The sequence below is a fragment of the Struthio camelus genome, chromosome 5 (genome assembly GCF_040807025.1).
Source record: "Struthio camelus isolate bStrCam1 chromosome 5, bStrCam1.hap1, whole genome shotgun sequence".
NCBI lineage: Eukaryota > Metazoa > Chordata > Aves > Struthioniformes > Struthionidae > Struthio > Struthio camelus.
The window spans coordinates 5,057,575-5,079,352 of NC_090946.1; the positions used below are offsets into that span (position 1 = coordinate 5,057,575).

A 21,778-nucleotide genomic window follows, 5' to 3' on the forward strand; every position below is an offset into this window, starting at 1 on the left:
CTGCTGCTGCACCCACATGCTAAAGGGCAGCATAAGAGCAAAACTGGGGTGTTTTTAGCACTCCTGAGATTCTTGTGCTGAACTCGTGCTATGCTTTATCGCTAATTTAGACTCAACAGGCCCCTGAGAGTATTATTTCTCAGAAGTTCCAGCATGCCTTAAACTCTATCTGCAAAAATCACCTTTCCATTCTAGTACAAGGTTCATCTCTCCCCCGTAGCTCTCTCCATAGTATTGTAATCAGTCTCCTTTAGTCTGGTTCCAATTCTAGTTCTCTACAATTTTCGCTAATGCATCTTAATCCTGACTAGTGAAGACCACACTGTTCCAACACCGCATCCCTGCTCTGTTCTGCCAAGCCATTATAATTAAAAGTGATGAACAAAGGGTCACAGCAGCTCACAACTGCCTTGTAAGCAAACGATGAAGAACAAGGCTTCCATCCAAACAAGCAACAGCACTGTACAAGTAGGACACTTGAAGCTGTTGGTATGTCATGTAGTCTTCTACTTTGTTTATTCTGGAACTGAGAAGCTTATAGAAGCTTTTTAAGTTCTGGCAACCAAAATGTTTTATTTCTTCACAGAAATTCACAGCATAGGATCACTCCTACTCCTGCCTGAGGAAAATCCTTCCCTGGAGTGAAGGCAATCTCCTGTTTGCAAACTAAACACCAGGGGTCTTCTAAAGATGATGAGTTAGTTACACCAAGCCTAATATTTAGCTGGTGCAAAACAGCAGCTTTGGCAATTTCAATGGAATGCCACCACAGTGCACAAAATGAGCACCTGGGATGCTCCGTGTCCAAAAACGAAAGGCGAGGTAGAAAGTTTTTGTCAAACAAAGTGAACAAAGAGCAATCCAACTCATAGCATTGCATACCCATCACCTGCAGCAGGAAATTTCTGCTCTTCAGTCCTATTGTGGCAATACACCTCCTTCACAGTATACGCGCACCTTCCTCCCCAGCCCAAGCTGCTGTCAAGTAGTCAGGTAAACAACACGTTTAGGACACTGACTCCTCAAACTGGTTCCATCACTTTTGCACCAAGCTTGACAGGGACAAAAATACCAAGGTCAGAAACCTAGTCTCTAAAATCTGCCAAGGGGGTGGGAAAAATCTTCTGTCAATTTTAATTTATAGAAACTCAAGACTGATTTTAGTTTACCTCAGTATTGTACTTGGTTAAGAGCAATAGTTAATAAATGTATTGGGGCAGGGATAGATGTAATGTCCACATCCCCAAGTCCAAAGCACTCAGCAGGATTGCCTCCATACCCTTGCTCATGCTTGCCCAGGGCAGTATTCACTTATGGTTCAATATTTCTCCAATTAGGAAAAAGAATAACTCAAAATAAAGTGAGAAGAAATCTCAAGAGGCCATCTAGTCCAGTCACCCTTCCAAATTAGATGGACTAAAACCCTTCCAGAAAGCTTTTTATCTAAAGAAAAGCTCTCCAAGGACAGAGATGCTGTGGCCTCTCCAGACAATCCATTCTAGTGCTCGCCTTACCTTCTAGTTAAAAACTTCTTAATATTAAACTTAAGTCTCTCCTACTGCACTTTTGGCCCGTTATGTCTGTCCGACCTTCAGGAGACAGGGAAAATGTGAATTACCTGTACATTGTGGCCATGTTTGAAGAGTGCATCAGACTAATTAAGAAACATCCAAATTTGAATTAAATCTATATAGAGTATTCTTACAGTGATCTTTCCCTACTGATCAAAATTTAGAAGTGATATTTTTAAGAAGAAAAGCATCCTTTTGACATAGACTATTTTCAGCCTGTAATAAAAGGGAAAATGACTGTTGAATCCAGGACTCTATACTCTGAGGCCTGTAGAAGGCTCAGTCTAATAGGGTCAATTACCCCTAAAAGGAAAAAAAAAATCTTACTATTGTAATCAATGAACAGAAATTTATTCTAGTGAAGTTTGGTAGAAATAATCTCTACACTTGAACTTAAGGGGGGGGGGGGGTAGGGAACACCATGAGTTTAAGCTCCTGCTTTAGTTTTTAAATACTGTTGTATTCTAGCCTTGTTCTCCCAAAGTTTCGCAGCTCCTCCCAGCTTTTACCATCTACAGGTTTAATAAGTTTATTCTCTATTCCATCATTCAAGTAATGGATGAAAGTGCTGACCAGTACTGGACTCAGGACAAACTCCAGTAGATCTCTTTCTGCATATTTCTTTGCTTACAGAGACACCTAAACTACTCTTTGAACATATTCTTCCTCCTACTTAAGAAAAACTTACCTAGTTTGCTCTAGGAGTGTTATAGAATACACTGCCAAGAGCCTAAATGAAGTCAAGATATAGGAGACCTATAATTTCTTCCTGACCTAAAGCCTGTTACTTTGTCACTGAAGGAAATTGGGTTGCTTGATATGATTTGTTCTTAACAAATCCATGCTGGCTGCTAGCTATTACCCTGTTATCTTCCAGGAAGTGCTTGCAAACAGATTGCTTACTTATTTGTTCCAGTTTCTTTCTGGGAACTGAAATTATTCTGACTGATTTATTCTTCCTTGAATTTCTTAGGCCCAGCTGACTTGAAAGTATCTAACTTATCTAAGAAGTCTCATGTTCCTAAGTTCTTATTCCTTTGTGCTGCTGTTAATTGTGTTAGCACACTGATCACAGTTAACCTTTTCAATAAAGACTGAAGAAAAATCATTAAACATGAAGACACATTCTCAGTGTCTTCTGTTATTAGCTCTCTCCCACAATGAGCAGGGAACCAATTCTTTCCTTCGTCGCCGTCCTCCTCCACAGCGCACTCATGATCTGTTTCCTTAGTGCCCTTTTATGTCCTTTGAGAATAGCATCTCTTTTTGTGCCTTGGCCTTCCATTTTTGTCCCTACATGCATTTCTTTTTCATTTGTCCTTTATGGCTTGACCTAGTTTCCATCCTTCTAAGCAATCCTCCTGCAGTTTAAGCTCATCACAGAGCTCCTGATCTAACCAACTTGGTCTCTTGCTACACATCCTACCCCTCCTCTGGACTGGGGTCCTATCTCCTACTCCATTTTGAACCTCGAAGCAGATTCAGGACACCATAAAACAGAAGGCAATATCTCCTCCTTTTTTCTTTTACCTCTTCTTCCTGAGCAAGTATTTCTTAAATTGCCTTAATAAGTATTCTGCTCAAAGATCCTGATATGCTATTTAAAATGCCACTTTGATTTTTGCATTAATACTTCCAGGTAGTCCCTTTTAGTCTCCATATTTTAAGCATCTGTACACAAAAGGCTACATTCAACAGTAATTGTTTAACAGGTTGACAGTTCTTTTCCTTTACATCCTTCCTGAAATCCAAGCAGTGATCTCTGTTTTACAGCCAACCTTTCAGTTCTTAGGCCCTGCAGGATTTTTAAACTGGGAACTAAAATTTCCCACAGGCTAGCAAGACTTTAAACACAATAATTCTGGCACCATCTTTCATTTCCTTTTTCAGGAGGTTTTCATGAACCTCTCAATCTGGCTTTCTTCACATAGCAGGTCCCTACAGTCACCTACAAACACATAGTCTCCTGATAAGCATTATCAATGGCCATCCAAGCAAGATAACCATCTAAATTCACCCATGTACAAGGATCAGTAGCTTGTTTCTCCCTAATGATGGACTTGTTCTAGGAAAATTGTCCTGTCTGCTAGGTCCCACTTTCTGTTAAACTATTTTATAAACCTTTCTAGTCTAAATTGTACTTTAGTTTAGCTGCCTATCGAGGGTTAACAGTGGTCAAAGGCCAGTAAATTAGGTTGAGTTCTCACTCAGCAGCAAAGTGCAAATTAAATTCCCTTTTCCAATTTACTATCATTTAATGACCAAAAGCAAGCTAGAAGCCAACCACCCTGCTCTCTCTCTTTCATTCAACCATCCATGAACAGCAGGCTAGGGCTACCCAGCTCTCTCCCACTCGGGCTTCCCTGTCAACTCAATCACCAGCCAAATTTGCTCACCCACGGGAATGACAAACTTGCTAAAACAGGTCCCTTCATGAACTCTCCTCTTCACTTCCCTGTACAACAGCTGACACATCCTAGTCTCTGACAGCTACTATGAGAGCTTTCACAGGTCCTTGTTTTAGTGACAGGCTGCCAGCTGGTTAGTTGAACAGTGACACTACCACCGTTAAGGACAATATTGTCCTTAATTATTTCCGATGAAGCTACTAACTCCCCCAAAAAAGACAGTGATGTCAAAGCCCAGTCCCTGCTATCCTCTGAATCTGAATTCTTTACCCCACCTTGAATATATATTGAGTACTGGAAACATTGCCTCAACTTGGGCCTCCGCACTCATCCAGGGAACATGAAAGACAATAGTTTTCCTCTTACCTTCATAGGCTGGAGTTGCAACCGGGTGATCCTTGAAGGGTCTACCACTGGCTTTGGCCGCCTCAGTGTGTCTAGAATATTCTGCCATTGAGGCGGAAGGCCCACAAATTTGCCCTCCTTGGGGTCAAATGAAGTGTGGACACGGTGCTCAAAGTTCTGCGGAGCTGAGATCTCGGGGCGTTTCTTCTTCTTCTTGCGGAACATGATGCCTGGATCAGAGAAAGCAATCCCATCAGTGCTCTTGAATGTATAGGTATGATCTGCCCACTCAGTAGCATCATATACTAATTATATTAATCAATTATAGCTGAGACGATCATCTGTTTTTTGCAGATGTGGAAATGGAGGCAGAGAGACAGCAATGAATTGCTCAAGACCACCCAGAAGGTCAATGGCTGAGCTGAATACAAACTTCTGGGATTTCTAATGACCTTTTCAGTGCTTCATCCAACTGTGAAACAGTGCTCCGATTTCAGGAAAAAAACAACCAGCTACCAGCTGAGCTCCTACCACTTTGCTTCCTTTACTTCTATAAATATGTTTTGCCTAATATAAAAATTAAACAATACATAACAGATACATATTTATATTTTACAGGCTTGTACTTAGCATAAAAGTTTGGCTTTAGAGTCCAGCCAGTAAGGCAGCGTTCTGTTAGCTACAAACTTGGAATGAAGAGAGGTTATGAAGGGGGCTCAGACCATCTCCTCGCTGGTTATTTAAGACTACACAGAATAAGTAATATACATTTGAGTCCTGTTCAAAGACAACAGAGTTGCTGCCAAAGGAAGAGCTGCCCAAGATTGATTATGTCTCTGAGTTTTTCTAGCTTAGGAAGGAGGAGTTAGGGGGAAGAGAGAGAGAGGTAGAGAGGGAAGGTTAGGGGAAAACAAACTCTGTCAGCAGGTAGCTGAGGAAGCTAAAATTAATAACTAAGATTCCTTCTCCTTGGGGGCTGAGAGATATAATTTGTGTGAACAACCATTACGCTTACAAGCTGAAAACAGCTAACCCATGAATATACCCAAACCCAGGAGGTGTTCAAAAGCTGAATTTAAACTTTATAGCCAAAAAAGAGATGTAGAGAGAAAAAAACAAACTTTCAGACCTTCTTGAAATTGGGAAGATATGAAGGAAGAAGCCAAATAGGAGCTTCACGTGCAATCACAGACCTACGACACTGTTAGAGTGAGACGTGGTGAAACAGCTCACATAGCTGGAGGACTGCGACGGATGGCTATAATCTCTTCAGGAAAGAGAGACAGGGAAGATGGGGGAGAGGAGTGCCCTTTGCATGAAGGAACAGCTCACATGTAGGGAGATCTTCTCTGGAGAGCCAGGCTTTTCACAGCAGCACATCGTGGGAGGATGATAGATGACAAGCATAAATTGAAACATGGAAAGTTCCAACTGGATAGAAGGAAAAGTTTTTTTTGTGATTAAGGATAATTGAGTGCTGGAGCAGGTTGCCCAGAGAGGCTGTGCAGTCGCCGTCCTTGGAGGTTTGCAAGAGCAGATGGATAAAGCCCTAAGCAACCTGGTCTGACCTGTGAGCTGAACCTGCTTTAAGCAGGAGGTTGGACTAGAGAGCTCCTCATGTCCCTTCCTTCCCGAGTTATTCTATGATTCTATGAAAACAGTTTGATGACTTTAAGGCTGCAAATATTCCAAGTTTTATTTTCCATTTGCTGTTGTAGAAGCACATTTAAGGGGACAGATTGCTATTCTGTGGATACAATGGAATTGGTATGTTCCAGAGCTCAGTAATTCCTCTTCAAGAGGCTTTGTGTCAACGTGCAAGATGGACTGAGCAAGGAGGTAAGCCAAAGCAGAGACCCAGTGTCAAAACACGTTAGGTAGTTCAGTGCTGAATCTCTCTCTAGCTTGAGAAAAAGCTGTGCAGCTTTAGTTTAGGCAATTTATATTCACTGGTAGAAAAAAAAATGTTTATATGCTGTTCTCTTTCCACTAACAACTTTCTACTTACCCATCTGCACTCAGACTTTTTGGGGCAGAAAGCCTCTAGAAGGGGCTTCAGGCACTACTAGAAATAAATGGTGGGAAATTCCCCATCTTGCTTTGAACAGAGTTTATAGACTCCAGAGTATCTGAATTTAACCCCATAGAATTTAATCCTATAGAAGGGATTACTCAGAACAATGAAACCCTGTACCTATCTTCCGTTTGAGGCTCACTCGTCCCAGGGTGCCAATACAAGAACTCCTTTTTTCCAGTCTTTATTTATTTCACCATCAAAAAGATAGTTTCAGCCAGTCTTGTATGCTAGCAGGAGCCAAGTTTAATATAATCTTGGTTACATTTCCTGGAAGTTAGTGTCCAGGTTCTTGGGAAATGTTCTAGAAAATTATTGAGCTGCTGTAGTTCTCTAAACTGGGTTTAGAAAACATGGGAAATGAACCCAGTTATGCTATTTCTGAACCCTTGGAAGTAAATGTGCAGAGTTATGGTTGAAAAAAAAAGAAAATCATCAGAAGGAAGGCAACCCTTCCGATGAAGTTGTTCCCACAAGTCTAAATTGGTGATATTATATCTGTAACATCTTCCCTAGGCCTTTCATTGATTCAGTTTAAACCATGGTAGTAAATCGCTAAGCTGTTAAATACAGGAAATACTGACTATGACCACCACATCCGCACAATACAATTCTAGCTCATGACTTGCTCTTCTATGGATTATTGTATTCTAACAAACACACAGAAGTAGTATGATGGCTATTGTGGGGGAAGGAACACATTCTGGAGAGTGCTAGGATCGAACAACAGATCTCCAAGTTTAATCTTGCATTAATATTAGTATTTTACCTCTCACTAATATTGCTTAAGGTGAGGCATCATGCAGAACTACAGATAAGCACAGACGACCTCCTCCTTGACACCAGGTAAGGATTTCTGCCACCTTCTTCACCTTCATAGTGATCCCTCATACCCTGTACAGGACCCCAGATTTCAACTATTTGTGCCAAATAGATATTTACAGAAAATGTAAAGCGATAGCATATCGTGCAGGAAACACACACACACTTCTAGGAGACACTAGCCTCCAAAATCAGCACACTTTGTGCTTTTTTTCTCCCCCCAGGGAAAGATATGCCAAACATTGTCCAGACGGTTTTGGTTAAAACTTGATTAGGGAGCAAAGTGCAGCCACATGGTGACCAACGTCTTAACTTCCTAGTGCGAGACTGAGATCCTGAAAACGCATGTACGCTTGCTTAGCATGGTCACTGCGATCCTGCAGGCACTGGGAAGGGGATGCAGTCAGTTAGGCACGTTCAGGGAAGTGTTTGTATGTCAGAGAAGGGCTTTTAACACCATCTCAAGCCTCAGTCATGCAATCCATCCTTGGTGAAACACAGATTTCACACACTGACAATGCCCATTGCTATACTGTGTCCAGAAGCATCCTAAAGATGCCTTATAGCTGAAAAAGAAAGAAAAAGGCCAGACAACTTAAAAAGGAGGCTGGAAGCAACTATTCTGCCTAGGAGAAGTTTTGCAGTGAAAATAAATCTTTGCTTGGAAAGCACTCCAGTGGAAATTCAAACATGTCTTAATGGAGAGCTTGTGGGAAAGAAGCTGTGCTCTAGGTCTGCATCAACACTACTCAAATACAGTGGTTCATCTTCAAGGTGTCCTAGGTGCTACATATTAAAATAATAAGCAACACTAAAGTCATAAGGCATTTTTTTTAAGGGGGAAAAAAAAAGTGCAGACAATCCCAAAAAGAGAAGATATTGTAATAGCTGGTGGTGCCAATACTATTCAAACCAACAGCTGGTGACGCTGAGGGGCTTTCACAGCCTGCAAGGAAAGCAGAAAGTATATCTGCAGTATTATATTCAGTGCTTCAATTCCTGATCATTGACTGACTACGTGTCAGTCTTGACAGCTACTAAAACCTTGATCCACCAGAACAGGGACATTTCCAGACAGAGTGATGTTACTGTTTTAACCCAAATCTTTCCTTCTCTGGCTCCTGCTCTAGCTCTCACAGTTTCATTCCTCATCTCATCTTCATAATGAGAAGGAGATATTCAGGGCAGAGGACATGCTGGCTTTCAAGTGGGCTCATTAACTGCTTCATGTGGTCAGGGGTCCTATAAAGTATGATATTACAAATGCCATAAGCATTAGCAGTGGTAGTATCAATTGTTTTCTGAATCAGAAGGGGAATGATTCTAACTACCAGATTAAAAACATTCACTTTTAAAGCCTGGGTGATAATTCAGGCCCAGGTAGAATAGTGGCTCTGTGCCAGCATATCAGTTTTCACAAGCATAAACACCACATTTGTGCATTTATAGTAAATCAATAGTAAATCACGGTACTTGTCAATCAACAGCTGGAATGCACTTACTCCCTATATACAAAAGCATGCTTCCTAAACCCAGACAGCAGCATCTACTAAGTTCATGGTCAATATTAGGGTGACTAGCTGATACGGCCTGCACGTGCCTTAGTGGCTTGTAATAGAGCTCTTAAAAACAAGAAAATGTAATCAACTCCAAATATAATATACCCCTGGGTATCCAATGACATTTGCTTTATATGGTCAGCATCAATCTTTGGTTATAAAGGCGCTGCCATATCAGACAGGTGGCTTAAAGCTACATTGCTTTAAGATCAAATGAAATTCATATACTAAAAATAGTTATTTGAAATCCAGTGGATTGTAATAATCTATGTAGGTTTTGCATTTCATTGAGAAGGTCTGTATTTTACCAGTCTCCTTTCACTTTGTGGGTTTTCATGCAAGAGCTATTTATTTCTATTTCCAATACCCACCTAGGGAACGTTTAAATAAAAAACATGAAACAGGCCTTTTCTAATCCAGTAAGAAATTCATAAGACTATTTTATGCATATAAGATTTAGATTCTGTAAATCAACCCAAACCTGTATTCAAACATAGACAACATCCCTTTAATATAATAACACAAATACTGTGACACTGATATTATAATAATCTACCAGACTTTAGTCTTTCAGTCACTGCTGACAACTGTATAAGAAATGGTACAGACATAAATAATAAAAGTCACTACCACAAGACACAAGCAGTCGGGAGATTGAAATTCTCTCAGCGATCCATTTCTGCTGCCTGGGAAACCACGTTGGATTTTTCAACTCCAGATAGAGCTGTTCCTGGATGATACAGTTCCAAGAGCTGTCACATCTGCCAGTGAGCATGAGGGGGGGAAAAAAAATCTCCCAGCCAGTAGATCCCGAGCAAGGGGAGGGATCGGCTGGGAAGGAGGGGCAAAAAGAGAGAAGGGTCAGGCCCAGAGGAGAGAAAGGGGTGGGAAGATTAGGGATGGACGAGAGGAAGGGGAGTCAGAGTTGGAAAAGGAAAGAGGAGTGACGAGGGGACAGGCAGGCCGAGGAGCAGAGAGACACAGAAGATAACCAACCCCACTGAAAAAAAGTAGATGAATGTTAGCAGGAATCGCTCATTACAACACAAGAGTTTAAATACTCAGATAAATAAGCCGGCATGCTTTGTTATTTAATCTGACTCACCTTCACCCTTTACACCTACAATTATATACCCTATTCATATATATACAATGTACACAACTGTGTTCATACACACACACACACTGGATGACAGCAAGGCAGCAGAGAGCTACTTAAGTCTCACTTACATAGCTTCCCGTTAAAAATAAGCTTACCTTTCCCTCCCCCCTTTGCTGCAGCAACCGAACTCACTCTTCAGCGCTTATTGCACCGCTATCACAGATCTGGACACAGCTTGCTAAATTCCTCCCTCCCTGGACAAGAGATAACACTGGGTGCCTGGGTTGAAGAAAGCAGTTCCCATGGTTTCTAAATACTCCCCCAGCCGATACAACAACCTACTCTGGCCAGCTACAAGAGGTTGGGGGGGGGGGGGGTGGAAAAGGAGAAGGACTCTTCCTCCAGGACCTGAGGAACGGCACCATGCAGACTGAGCTTGGAGTCAGAAGATGAAGGTCCCAAAGAACCCACCAGTTAAAAGGAAAAACATATTTCCATACTCTGCTATACAGGTCACAGCTACATAATATATTTCAAATTCAATGCAAGCTAAATAGGCCATTATCAATGCACGGTGCCTGCGTATATGCATATGTTCATGCATATGTATGTGTGAATACGCACACATGGTATCTCACTGCACTTCAAACCTTCCAAAACCCTAATGTTTACCCTCCTGAGGTTTCTGACACGATCATTATTTATAACAAGCCATAGGTGTTCATAGCATTTTGCAAAGAAAAATGACAGGCTCCTTCCCTGAGGAGCTTACAAATCTAAATGTGACTTTACACAGCAAGAAACGACAACAAAGGGTGGGCAGAAGGGAGAAAGAAAAGGAAAACGGGCTGATATCTGCAACGGGCTCTGAGCGCACAGAGCCCTGCCGTGATGACTCCTTCCATGTTCATCTGCAATACCAGTTTTAGAAATGCTGTTTTAGGTAGTTTGCTTCCCCAAAGGAAGAGTGGATGTTTGCCTGCTGTGCTATCACTTCCCCTATTTCAAGCCCTTTCCTTCCACCCCTCTCTCTGCTCCCCACCCCCAAGAGTAAAGCTACATGTCAGAGTGAACCAGCAGCACAGCAAACTGATATAATGCTCTAAATCCTGCGCAAACACACACATGAGCTCACAGATTAATATTACATTAGAAATAAGCTGAGGGAGAGACATATTTGTTATATTGCTGGGTTTATTTTTTGCCAAATGAGAAAAAGCACACCATCGCTTGACGTTTTTTGCACGGCCTCCAATGAACAGAGCCTAAAGGCAACGGTGCTGCCTCTTTCTCTCCTGCCCCATTTCTTTGCTTGTAAGTTAGGACTAAATCCTGAAACACAGTCAATGCTTATTTGCCAAGCTCATTGTGGAGGCTGCTCAGCGACATACTCCTAATGTGCGTTTTAGCTATGCTAGACCAAATTCATTCTGGGACATATGAAAGCACTTGCAAAGGAAGACCTCGTGAACTTTCTGAAACCAGTACAGGCATGTCACAAATGATTATGGGCTTGTCCCTTTAGTAAATAATACTCTTTTCCATCATGTACAGTCTCCTAGAAATCCCAGCTAAAGCCACTGTCCCACTGTGCCGGGTTCTGTGGAGACAGTCTCCACCCTCCAGAGTTTTCATCTAAACAGACCAAAGGGAAGGGAATTATTAACCTCATTCGCAGACGAGACAAGAAGAACTGCCAGTTTCTTCCAGGCTATGTCTAGATTAGCAAACATAGAAGAGCTTCTGGGTATGTCTCCTGGCTGCTTTGTAACTTCATATCGAGGCCAGATACAGGTCCAACAGACCTTGTCTTCCACAGAAAGGAAACATGGGTGCACAGCACTGGTGGGAGCCAAGACATGCCCTGACCACATGTTTGATCTTGCTGCCAGCAAGTAGGTCTAGACACCGTGACTGAAACCAACAGCACAGGCAAAAATCACACCAACTCTCAATTGCAATCCAATGCCTTCATTACAAGATTAGCCTCTTCCCATTAGTTTTGCAAAAGCATCACAGCTAGTAAATACTACTGCAGCACCAGGAGAAGGCTGCAGCCTCATCCATCCTCTTCACCCAAAGCCAATGAGATGTGTGCTGCAGGTCGTAAGGCTGAGACATATGCCATTATAATGTTTATGCCCCTTTTTCCCCACCTTTTAAACACTTGATGTAGCTATGTCCTGCGCTGGATATACAAAGCCATACAGCACTGCATGCCTTTAACACCTGTCCTACACATGCATGCTCCTCTGTTCCTGTCTAAAAAGGAACTGCATTGTTTCAAATGGCTTTAGCTGACATTATTTTGCTGCAAAGGATGCAGGCAGGGTTAAAAACAACAGGCTTTGTTTTGCTGTTTATCCAGAATATGAAAGAGCTGCAAGGTGGGGTCTGTGGGGGGAGAGGGAGAGGAGCTTTGCGGCTTCATTCTCCACTGTCTCGTATGGCAGTTCACAAAGCCATTCAAGGTGAGCATAAAAACACCACCAAGATTAGAATAAGAGCATTTTACACTCTGCAAAAATTCACATGAATAGCAATTCTTACACATTAGATACAAGGTTATGTTGGGTCAAGCGAAAGGGGCCACATCTGGCACGCCGGGTCACATGGCACACGAAGGAGCCAAGGCAGTAGGCTGCATCTGGGGAACACACTACTTTGAACATAGCACTTTGAACACCGAGTGCCATGTCCTGTGGCTCTCCCCGAGCACTATAACCTCACTGTGCCCCTCCATGCCAAGTCATGGATCACAGATCTGGCTGCCTCCAGCACATCAGGTTACAGGAGGGAAGCTGTAGCTCTGGCCTGCAGATGCACATGATACAGACCTCACCATAGGGAAGCACAAGGCAAGAGCAAGCAAGAGTCATATGCTCAGTCAGCATGGCTGGTTGCTTGCGAGTAGACCCGCCCCAACAGAGGCACTGGCAATCACACATCTCCTGGATCACACTCCTCACTCAAGAAGCATGGCAAGAGGCTTGCAGAGACACCACAGTGATCCCCAGGCAACCCACTGGGATCAGGATGCAAGAGTTAAACTTTCTTCCAAACAACGGTAGAAAAAAACCTTACTCTCTATTTATGTTCTACCAAAGTGAGGTATATAAATATATAATTGCTGCCAACAGCCTACAAGGCAGGTCAGTTGTGTTATCCCCATGAGATAACTGATGGGAAAACTGCAGCCTAGGCAGCGGGCCCTAATACATGCAGGGGACAGACCAGCTTAAAGCCCACAGCCAGGCTGACTCTCAGTGCCTGACTACTGCCACTAGACAACACCAACCTATAAGGAAATTTAAACCATATCAGACCAGACTTCATCTCCTAGGGAGTATCAGCTATGCTGCTTGGTTTGGAAAGGAAAATACACATGCCAAGAGTATGTGCGTTCATGCGGCTCCCCAGATGTTAAAACCTGCAGTGCCCTCACAATGGAAGTAAACGTAAGTAACTATCATTGTCTACAGCTACCACTCTGTTCCTCAAGAAGTTATAAACTAATACAATTACTAACACTATAAACTCAAATGGCTCATCCCTAGGGCAAAAGTAATTATGTGAGATTTTTTTTTTGAGGGAAACCGATTCCAACTTTTAGTCTACTGCCCCCCTGCATTCACATTGCAGCCTTATGGGAGCCAACTGGCAGATCTAGCTCTCACCAACAGCAATATCACTAATGATCAAATTTCACTGCTAACTGGAGTTGATGTTCTGTATATGTAGGGACCTGATGTGCAACTCAATGTGTGTTAACACAATGCCTCTGTTGCACCTCAAGAAACCCCAGCGTGCAACACAGAATTTGGAACCTGACTGAGTTGCAGTTGGAGTTGGTTAGTGCAAGCTGTTTTAAGCAGTTTGTACAAAATGTTTAGCTCTTTTCTTTACTCCTGAATTCTCCTTGAGCAGATTAGAGAAGGAAATTAAAAAAAAAAGTGCTCCTTTTTTTTCTGTTCTGAAGCAGGACAGCCAAACCTCTAGAGCGCTTCCCCTTCATGTGAATGCAACCCATTTTGCGACCAAGGAATGGTTCTGTTTCGCGCTTCTTCAAGCCTTGGCAATAGGGTCCAGTATATACTCTCTAAGGATATACATTCACACAAGACTACTCACGCCCATCCTGACAGGAACAACCCACATACAGGGAAGAGACTGTCCACCTTGAAGCAGGTACTAATCCAGCAAACTATTTGCTGACAGCTCTTCCTGCTATTTGATCAGCTGTCTTTGTCAATAGATACATAAACCATTGCTCACACTTAACACACAGGATGCACACACCAAGGCGCTGCTGAATACGAGGGTCAAAATATAGCTTCATCATACCATGATGTACCACACAGCAGCGTTCCTTTCCCCAGCAGCTCCATAGGGGCTCAGCTAACTTGGGCTTTACTAAAGAAAAACACTCAGAAAAAGAGAGGAAGACTCAGAAAACACCTCTATGTACATTCGCTAGCCCCTTGGGGGAACTCTCACTCACCAGCCACGAGCTTCTCTTCTGATCTTTCAGTATTCTGTCCCCAAATACATTAAGCCGTTAACGCCCTGGCAAAGAAAAAAAACAAACGTATCAGAAAACATTAATGAGCAGGACTACTATCTACAGCTGAGGGATGAAATGCCTGTGAGATGAAAGGATGTGAGCTGCCGATGAATGTCGGTTACCACTTGGCAAAAATAATTAAGTAGCAATGTCCAATAGAATCGGAGATAGTAACTTAAAATAGGATTTTAGCCAGCTGTCAGATAGCCAGGATACACCCCGCCACGCACACACACACGCACAAGTATTACAACGCAGTGCTTCGGTAGGTGTGCTGAAAGGACCTTGGCTAGCCCAGCGACTGCCAGGTCAGGAACACAGACGTGAGGGGTTTAAACTGGTGAGGCAATCAGGTTGCTTCATAAGATCTGGTGAGGGTCCTTGCAGCTACGAGAGACTTCAGAGGAGATCCTGCCAAGTCTCGCATAAAGGCAGTGAGCATGCACGTTCCTGACATGCTGTCTGCTTTCCCGAGCATCGCCAGGGGTAACTTTTAACCCCTTCTCCACCCCAGTGTTTTAAGAGCATCACCCTGCAAGATTCAACAACGCGTTTTCCTCTCCCCGTTCCTCGACTGTCGACAGGTTAAGTTGCCAGATCCCAAACATCACACCCCCCCACACTGGCCCACCTAAAAGACACTGGAAAGCCAAAAAGGCAAGGTCTTACTTGGCAGTCCTGCTGCAGCAGTGCTGGTAGAGGACAACTCCAAGCGAGAGGCGAAAGAAAGGTTCTGCGGGGAAACTCTCCCACTGCCACGCAGCCAAGCCGATTGGAGGATGGTGTTGCTGGGCTAAAGGAGTAAAGACGAAGTAAACTCCTTCCCAAAGGAATCCAGCTCCTGATTTTTTCTTCCCTTCCAGAACCATCCCTTGAGAGGAAAAAAATCGTATGACCCCCCCCCCCCCCCGCCCCGACCATTCCCGTCCCACGTCACCCTAGGCTGGCACTGCCACCGCACATGTGATCGTCACGCTAATTCCCAGCAGGGGTAAAAGGCTCCATTCAGAAGGGAAGGGGTTAAGCTGGAGCAGCACAGCTGCTGGGGAGCGGAGACATTAGTTTAAACTGACAAACCTAGTCCTCTGTAAACAGAGGAAATAAATCGCAGGGAGCAGCGGCCATTAGGACAGCGCTGTTACCGCTGTAAAGCGAGTGAGTCGGTCAGCGGTGGTCCCCAAGTGCGCGGCAGGGAGCTTACCCCAGACTCCTCATTGCTCCGTAACCAGAGGCGAGGTGGGATCGCTCCGCCACGGGACTCCGCCGACCCGCCGACCAACTTGGGAGAGAAAGACGGCAGGAGAAAGCGGGAGAAGAAAAAGGGGTGGAGGCAAGTCTGACATGTTTGTGCAGTGCCGGGCTCACCTAAGCCGCCGAGTTTGATTTCAGGGTGCGGTAGCAGATGGGACACAGACACACGCAGCGCGGGAAAGCCTCAGATTCCTCTTCCAAGGAAGGCGACACGCAGCAGAGCCTCTTGGGGCTGTCTTGCCTTCTGCTCATCGCCTCTCCTTTGGGTCCCTGGAGGGGAAGGGAGAGAGAAAGCGCTGTCACACCTGGGCACTAAGGATCAGAGGGTCGCAGGCAGAACCCTTGGGGAGATCATCTCCCCATCTCCTCCACCCCCCTCTCACCACCCCCCTTCACTGCTGACCTATTAAAGCTCTGACTTGCTCGTTAGCTCTTCTCTGTCTCTCGGTCTCCACAGCCTCGGGGCCTAGAGCTGCTGCAGCTTCAAACGAATCCCGACATCTCTGCCTGTCGCCTGGCTGCAGGCTTCAGAACCTGCCACCAGTTCCTTGTCATTTCTGGCAGGAAAGCTTTGATTGCTGGCTACACGCCTGGCTATAGGAGAATTCACCAGTTCATTTGCATTGCAGATGTGCAGCACATGACCTGGTGCTTTTACTTTTCCCCGGTGGCTCAGCATGAGTCCACGCTGGGAGGTCTAGAGTCCAGGATCACCCTGTAATCCTGTTGCGGTGCCTGTGCCGTGCCTCGGGGTTTATTGACTCCTGGAAATATCCGTTCCCACAAGTGTCCTAGCGTTTGCTAGGACACCAGCTCCACCACTGATCAGGAGAGGCGGATGGACATAGGTGGGAGGGGGTGGCATCAGGGGACACTACAGGGATTACAGACCAGCAGAGGTCAGGGTGCACATCAGCAAACCCATCAACTGCTCTTCCTCCATCACAAATAAAGAGAATTCTTGGCCTCTCCCAGCCATTCATAACAGACAATGCTGGCTTAACCTCAAGGTATTTTTAGGTCAAAAGACCAGAGATAAAAGTCAGCCTTAAAAACTCTCCCCCTGCCATGCAATTTATTTCCTTTTTTCGCATGCAGGTTTTGCTGAACTGCCCCTAAAATAACTGAATGTCATGCTACAAATAATCATTTCATGATTTCTGCTGGGAGTGGGTTTAATGGGCAGAGGCGGGCCAACACAGTCACCTTTTAGTCATGTTGCCCCATTCCTGTTTTCCTTCTTACCTATTCGTATTGCCTAGTTAGGCAGCAGTGTCTTTGTACACCACCCGGCGCCATAGATCTAGTTGGAACGTGCAGGGCCTACAGTAGTATTACAGAGCAGGAACAAAACTGGGATTCATACAGAGAACATAAAGGAAGCCCTCGCATTTCAGCTGATGGTCTCGGGCTCGTACTCCTCACTTCCAGACCTGCCAGCAGAGTTGCGCAAGGCTGCTTCCTGAAAGTGCAGTCACTGCTTCTACATTTTACTACAGGTCCTTGCCTGCCAGAGCCTGCCAAAGAGACAGAGATTTCCTGCCGGTTACCTCACAACAGCATCCCTAGGGTATAGGAAGTAAAGTTAGCCAGGTCCCTTTCTGTCTGGAAGTTAGCTTGTCTCCTCCTACAGGGCAGGTCCCATACATAGATGTAATCAAGAAAAAGGAAAGGTCACGTTAATGGTAGTAAATAACAGACTATAATAAAGAGAAAGGGACAGCACTCCTCCAAAGACTGGAACTTGCAAGGCAGAAAAACCACTGCAGATGGACAGAGATGAGGGAATCGAGCATGATCCTGCCTTTGCTTGCTGTGGAGGAAACATGACCGTGAGTGCAAACCATCAGTGGCATCTGCTACATTTACACTTTGCTGATGTGCTAACCAGTGGAGGAGCAGTCTACAAAACTATAGCTTTGGGAGTGTCACAAGGAAATGTCGTTTATAGTCTACAAGGAGTTACCCAGGCTTGGAAGTGGCTTCAGATTTGCATAAGTATTATATCACATGGGTTGACATGCTAAGACAGTCTTCTAGAGCAAGACGTAAGTTCTTTATAAATGGAAGAGCCTGATTTTACTTGTCAAGACACAAGCTTGGATGGAACCAAGGCAGCTTTGAGTTGGTGTAAACCCCAGCTGCCTACAATCTTAATGAAAAAGTAGGACACTTTCCAGTCTTCCTATCACGAGTTTGGTCCTAGCAGCCATGTGCGCTTTGAAGAAAGATTTCCCAGTAAAAGTGATGCATCTCTAATTTTCCCCTTTAGCATTTGTCCCTTATTAAACATTTCACTACTCCTTCCCTGCCTGCTGCTCCCTCCCTACCTAGAGAATTGCACAAGATAATATAAATAATTATGCTCACACATTTATATAAACACACACACACACCAGTCCTCCTACAGTTGCTATACTATATGTTGCTCATTTAGACCCTGATTGCAGATCTGTGTTACCTATGGCAGCCATAATTTGCAAGCAAGAAGTGCTGCAGGGTACATTGACTAAATCCTTGCATCACAGACTGCTTATCTGATTTATATATACAGCAAATAGCCATTCCACACTCCATGCACACATCCCTCCCCAGCCAGAAAGAGGAACAAATTTCAGTCCCAAACTGCTGATCTCTCCTCTTTCCTCAACCTGCCCATCCCTGTCCCTGCATCAGGACAGCATCAACACCTCACTTCCTGCACTGCCAGCTGCAATAAGCTGGCCAGGGAAGTGTCAAATCCGGCCAACAACTGAGATGGGGGGGGTCACCTGGAGAGAGGGTGTGTTGCAAATTCATGAAGCATCAGCTGCTAGGAGGAAGCATAAGATAGGAATCAAATCTGCAAGTCTCAAAATCAACACATGAGATTAGCCAGGACTGGAGAGAAGGAGGGAACGATCCAGAGGTAGTTTCACTTTAAGTAAGTGCTCACCGTTTAGGCACCTTTCCCCAAGGCTATGACATCCAGAGGTGGGCAGACAAATCTCAAGAGAGCACTGACATTGAAGCTTGGATCGCTTGCTCATGCACTAGGGCTATCTCCTGCCTGCTAGGAACTGCTGACATTATAAAGGTAGTGCCCTGGAGATCCCAGTAGAACAGGGCCTTAACCTCAGTTAAGAGAACATTAGGTTGGAGCAGTGATAGCCAACAATATAGGCCAGAAAGCAAATTAAGCTTAAAGAGGACAAGAAAGCAGCAGACTCCCTTTTTAAAAAATTTCAACTCCCACTTTGATGAGACGTTGAAACTAAAGCTCAAGAGGATCACCTGAACGCAGCACACGCTTGTTTTGCTACTGGGAAAATTCCTGTGGCTTGATAGACATTCCCTGAAGATAATATCAATACAGCTTGGATCACAGTCATCTCGTACTTCTCCCACAGCTTTTACTTGCAAAAATTCACAGGCTTATTAGATTATAACAGAGGTAACGTCATGCTCCACCAGGCAAGCCTGTGCCACACGGTACAAAAGGTGTATCTGCTGCCTCCCACAAAAGTCGGGATGATCAGTCCTGCAATGCCAGCATTGCAGCAGAAAGTCAACTTAGCCTGCCTTTTCCATAGACTCCCAGATAGGAAAAGTTGCTTTACACACTAGTAAAATGACGGTGACAATGCTTAACTGGCACAGAGAGAAGGCAGCTTAATCTGTTGGTTTTTTTTCAAGCATGCTGAGATCCTTTAAGATGCTATAGAAATGCAGATTGAAATGCCTAGCTGACATAAGAGGAATACAGACTACAGCTTCTCTTCAGAATAACTAGGTCAGTCAGCTACAGCAAAAGCGTTTAGCAGAATTTAGAGAATTCCTAGTCACCGAAGAAACGGTAGCAAGAGTCTAACACCATTTGCTGTTACTAGTCACTCTCTACCTCTGGGCACATTCAATCCCAACTCTCAAGAAGGGAGACTAGAATAATTTGAGGGCTGGAGCTTAGGCTTGTCAAAATCCAGCCACATGGCTCAGTGTACAGCACAGGAGGCTCCTACTGCACTTGCTGCCTTGGGGAGGCAGGCAACAGCTACACTCGCAAACACCACAGCCTTTAGCAGCTCAATATATGCATCCCAGCTTAGAGCACCACACTGCTAAACCTTTGCCAGGGACTGGGGACCACAGTCATACTCCTAGCAGTGGCCACCCTACAGCAAATGCAGGAGGATACATTTGTCTTGCTTTCTGCTGTGGTGGTGAACGGGCAGCTTATCTCGGGTAAGGCTAGCAGAAGCAGAGAACAGCCGTTTGCATGCAATACGTGGAAAGAAGAGGGGAAGAGCTGACTGTTGCAATGGGGATGAGTCTCTAGAGTTTAGCTCAAACTCCTCCAGTTCTTGAGGCCGGACTGAGCAATAGCTTTCCTCCCGCTTTTTCATACTGCTGTACACCACTCATTCACACACTTGCGCTGCATCTCCCTTATTTGTGCTGCTACAACTGTACAGCTGCTCATGGACCATACCATACAACTACTGAGTATAACTATTTCCATTAACAACCTTCTGTTTTTAGTGGGGAGGAAAAGGATAGGTTAAACCCAATTATTTAATTTGTTAATTAAAATTTAATTTATTTTTAAACTCAGATTATTTCAGTGGCCTGGCGTATAGCTCAGCCACACAGTCGTGTCAGCACAACTCAGAAGCCATAAACCTGCAGTGCTGGAACGGGGCCTTTATAAACTTGTTTTGCCAATGGAACTAGCATGTCATCACACTGTGCCCTTAGTCTGCCTTGTCCCCACGAGCTGCGAATACACTGGAGCCCACAGGATGGTTTGCAGTGGATTAATCACTTATAACCACCACTTATAGATTAGTTTATAGAGCGTATAGAAATGTGAGCAGTTACTACACAAGACCAAGATGTCACAGCTACAACAGAACTTTAATTTGGAAAAAGTTGCTATTTGCTGCCTCTCTTAAAAGTGATTCTTGGTTTTTCCCACTAGTAGTCCTGCTAGTTGTTGTCAGATGCCACAATAAGAAACTAAAACGTGCACATGGTCAGGTAGCACAGGTTACAAAGGATTCAAACATGCTGCTTGTATCTGGCGTTGTAAGAATACTTTTACACCAAAACCACACAACATTACTAATAGAGTGTGAGCAGAACAAACTCATGTAACCTACTCGACTGCACACACCTGCTGGCGTTCAGCTGTAGTCATAAGGAATGGGCTTCCTTGGAACAAATCTAGACCCTACCGGCCAGTGGAAGACGTGAAACCATAGTGGAGGAACTGAAGCGGAATGATCTTCAAGATAACACTGGAAACTAATCACTAGTGTGTGTGTGTGTGTGTGTGTGTGTGTGTGTGTGTGTATCTTTATCTATATATGCATATGTATATATATAGATTGAAGGATAGACCCAGATTCAGAATAATAATAATTAAATAAATTAAAGCAAGGAGCAACATCAGACATAGCCACATAAGCTATAAATAAAGTGCTAGGTCTCCCACCTTTTGCCAGCCTAGAGGCTCTGAAGATGGCATTGTAAAAAGTGAAAAATACCTGTTAGCCTCCTGTTTAACCATCATTTATCAAACTACTAATTCAAAAAATACTTTTCTTGTGTATGTGCTCTCTGAAGCACCAAACAAATTCTATAAATAAATTTATTTAGAGAAATGCATTCAAATAAAAAAAAAAAAGCATCCATTTAGTTTAGTTCTGCTTGTCATGGAAAATTCAAAGCTGGGCTAACAGTTGTGCCCAAGTGCTCAAATAAAAATTCCTTGTAGAAATATTTGGGTGGTTATCTGGAAAATTCTTTCACTTCTTTCTTTCAATAAATAGCAGTCTCAATCCAAGAACAGCCACAACCCATTATGAAGGTGGTCACAGACCACAAATTACAAGTAGCCAGACAATTTAGGTTAGCAAGTGGCAAACGACCCTTGGTTCCAAGTGATTAATTTGAAAATATGCCTTTAAACAACAGAGAAATAGATGGCAGTGCTCTTTAAATAAGTTATTGGTTCAGCTTTATGTCACTCAGGCTGCTATTTTGCAGAAGCTCAGGGAGAACATATTTAGAGCTTGAAAGAGAACACAGGAGACCAAAGAGC

At 43.9% G+C, this 21,778-nt stretch overlaps 2 protein-coding genes across 7 annotated transcripts in view; both read right to left on the bottom strand.

Moving 5' to 3' along the window:
- The window catches only part of PAK6 (p21 (RAC1) activated kinase 6), a 29,135-nt gene extending 14,696 nt beyond the window's left edge, over positions 1-14,439 (bottom strand). For 2 of the 4 annotated variants that reach the window (XM_068944325.1, XM_068944323.1), the window contains exons 1-3: positions 14,226-14,243; positions 9,410-9,509; positions 4,346-4,554 (exon numbers count right to left, since the gene is read on the bottom strand). In XM_068944325.1, coding sequence (XP_068800426.1) covers positions 4,346-4,554; positions 9,410-9,509; positions 14,226-14,228 — 312 coding nt within the window. In that variant the 5' untranslated portion in view covers positions 14,229-14,243. Of the gene's footprint in view, positions 1-4,345; positions 4,555-9,409; positions 9,510-14,225; positions 14,244-14,382 lie in introns of those variants that run through there. The other 2 variants (XM_009670812.2, XM_068944324.1) reach the window with 2 other exon arrangements.
- The window catches only part of BUB1B (BUB1 mitotic checkpoint serine/threonine kinase B), a 45,878-nt gene continuing 38,476 nt past the window's right edge, over positions 14,377-21,778 (bottom strand). Inside the window, exons 25-28 of one of the 3 annotated variants that reach the window (XR_011141227.1) lie at positions 15,811-15,966; positions 15,647-15,724; positions 15,115-15,238; positions 14,377-14,447 (exon numbers count right to left, since the gene is read on the bottom strand). Coding sequence is in view for 1 of the 3 variants with exons in the window: in XM_068944318.1 (XP_068800419.1) it covers positions 15,881-15,966 (86 nt within the window). In the remaining 2 variants the exon portion in view is untranslated. Of the gene's footprint in view, positions 14,448-15,114; positions 15,239-15,646; positions 15,725-15,748; positions 15,967-21,778 lie in introns of those variants that run through there. The other 2 variants (XM_068944318.1, XM_068944321.1) reach the window with 2 other exon arrangements.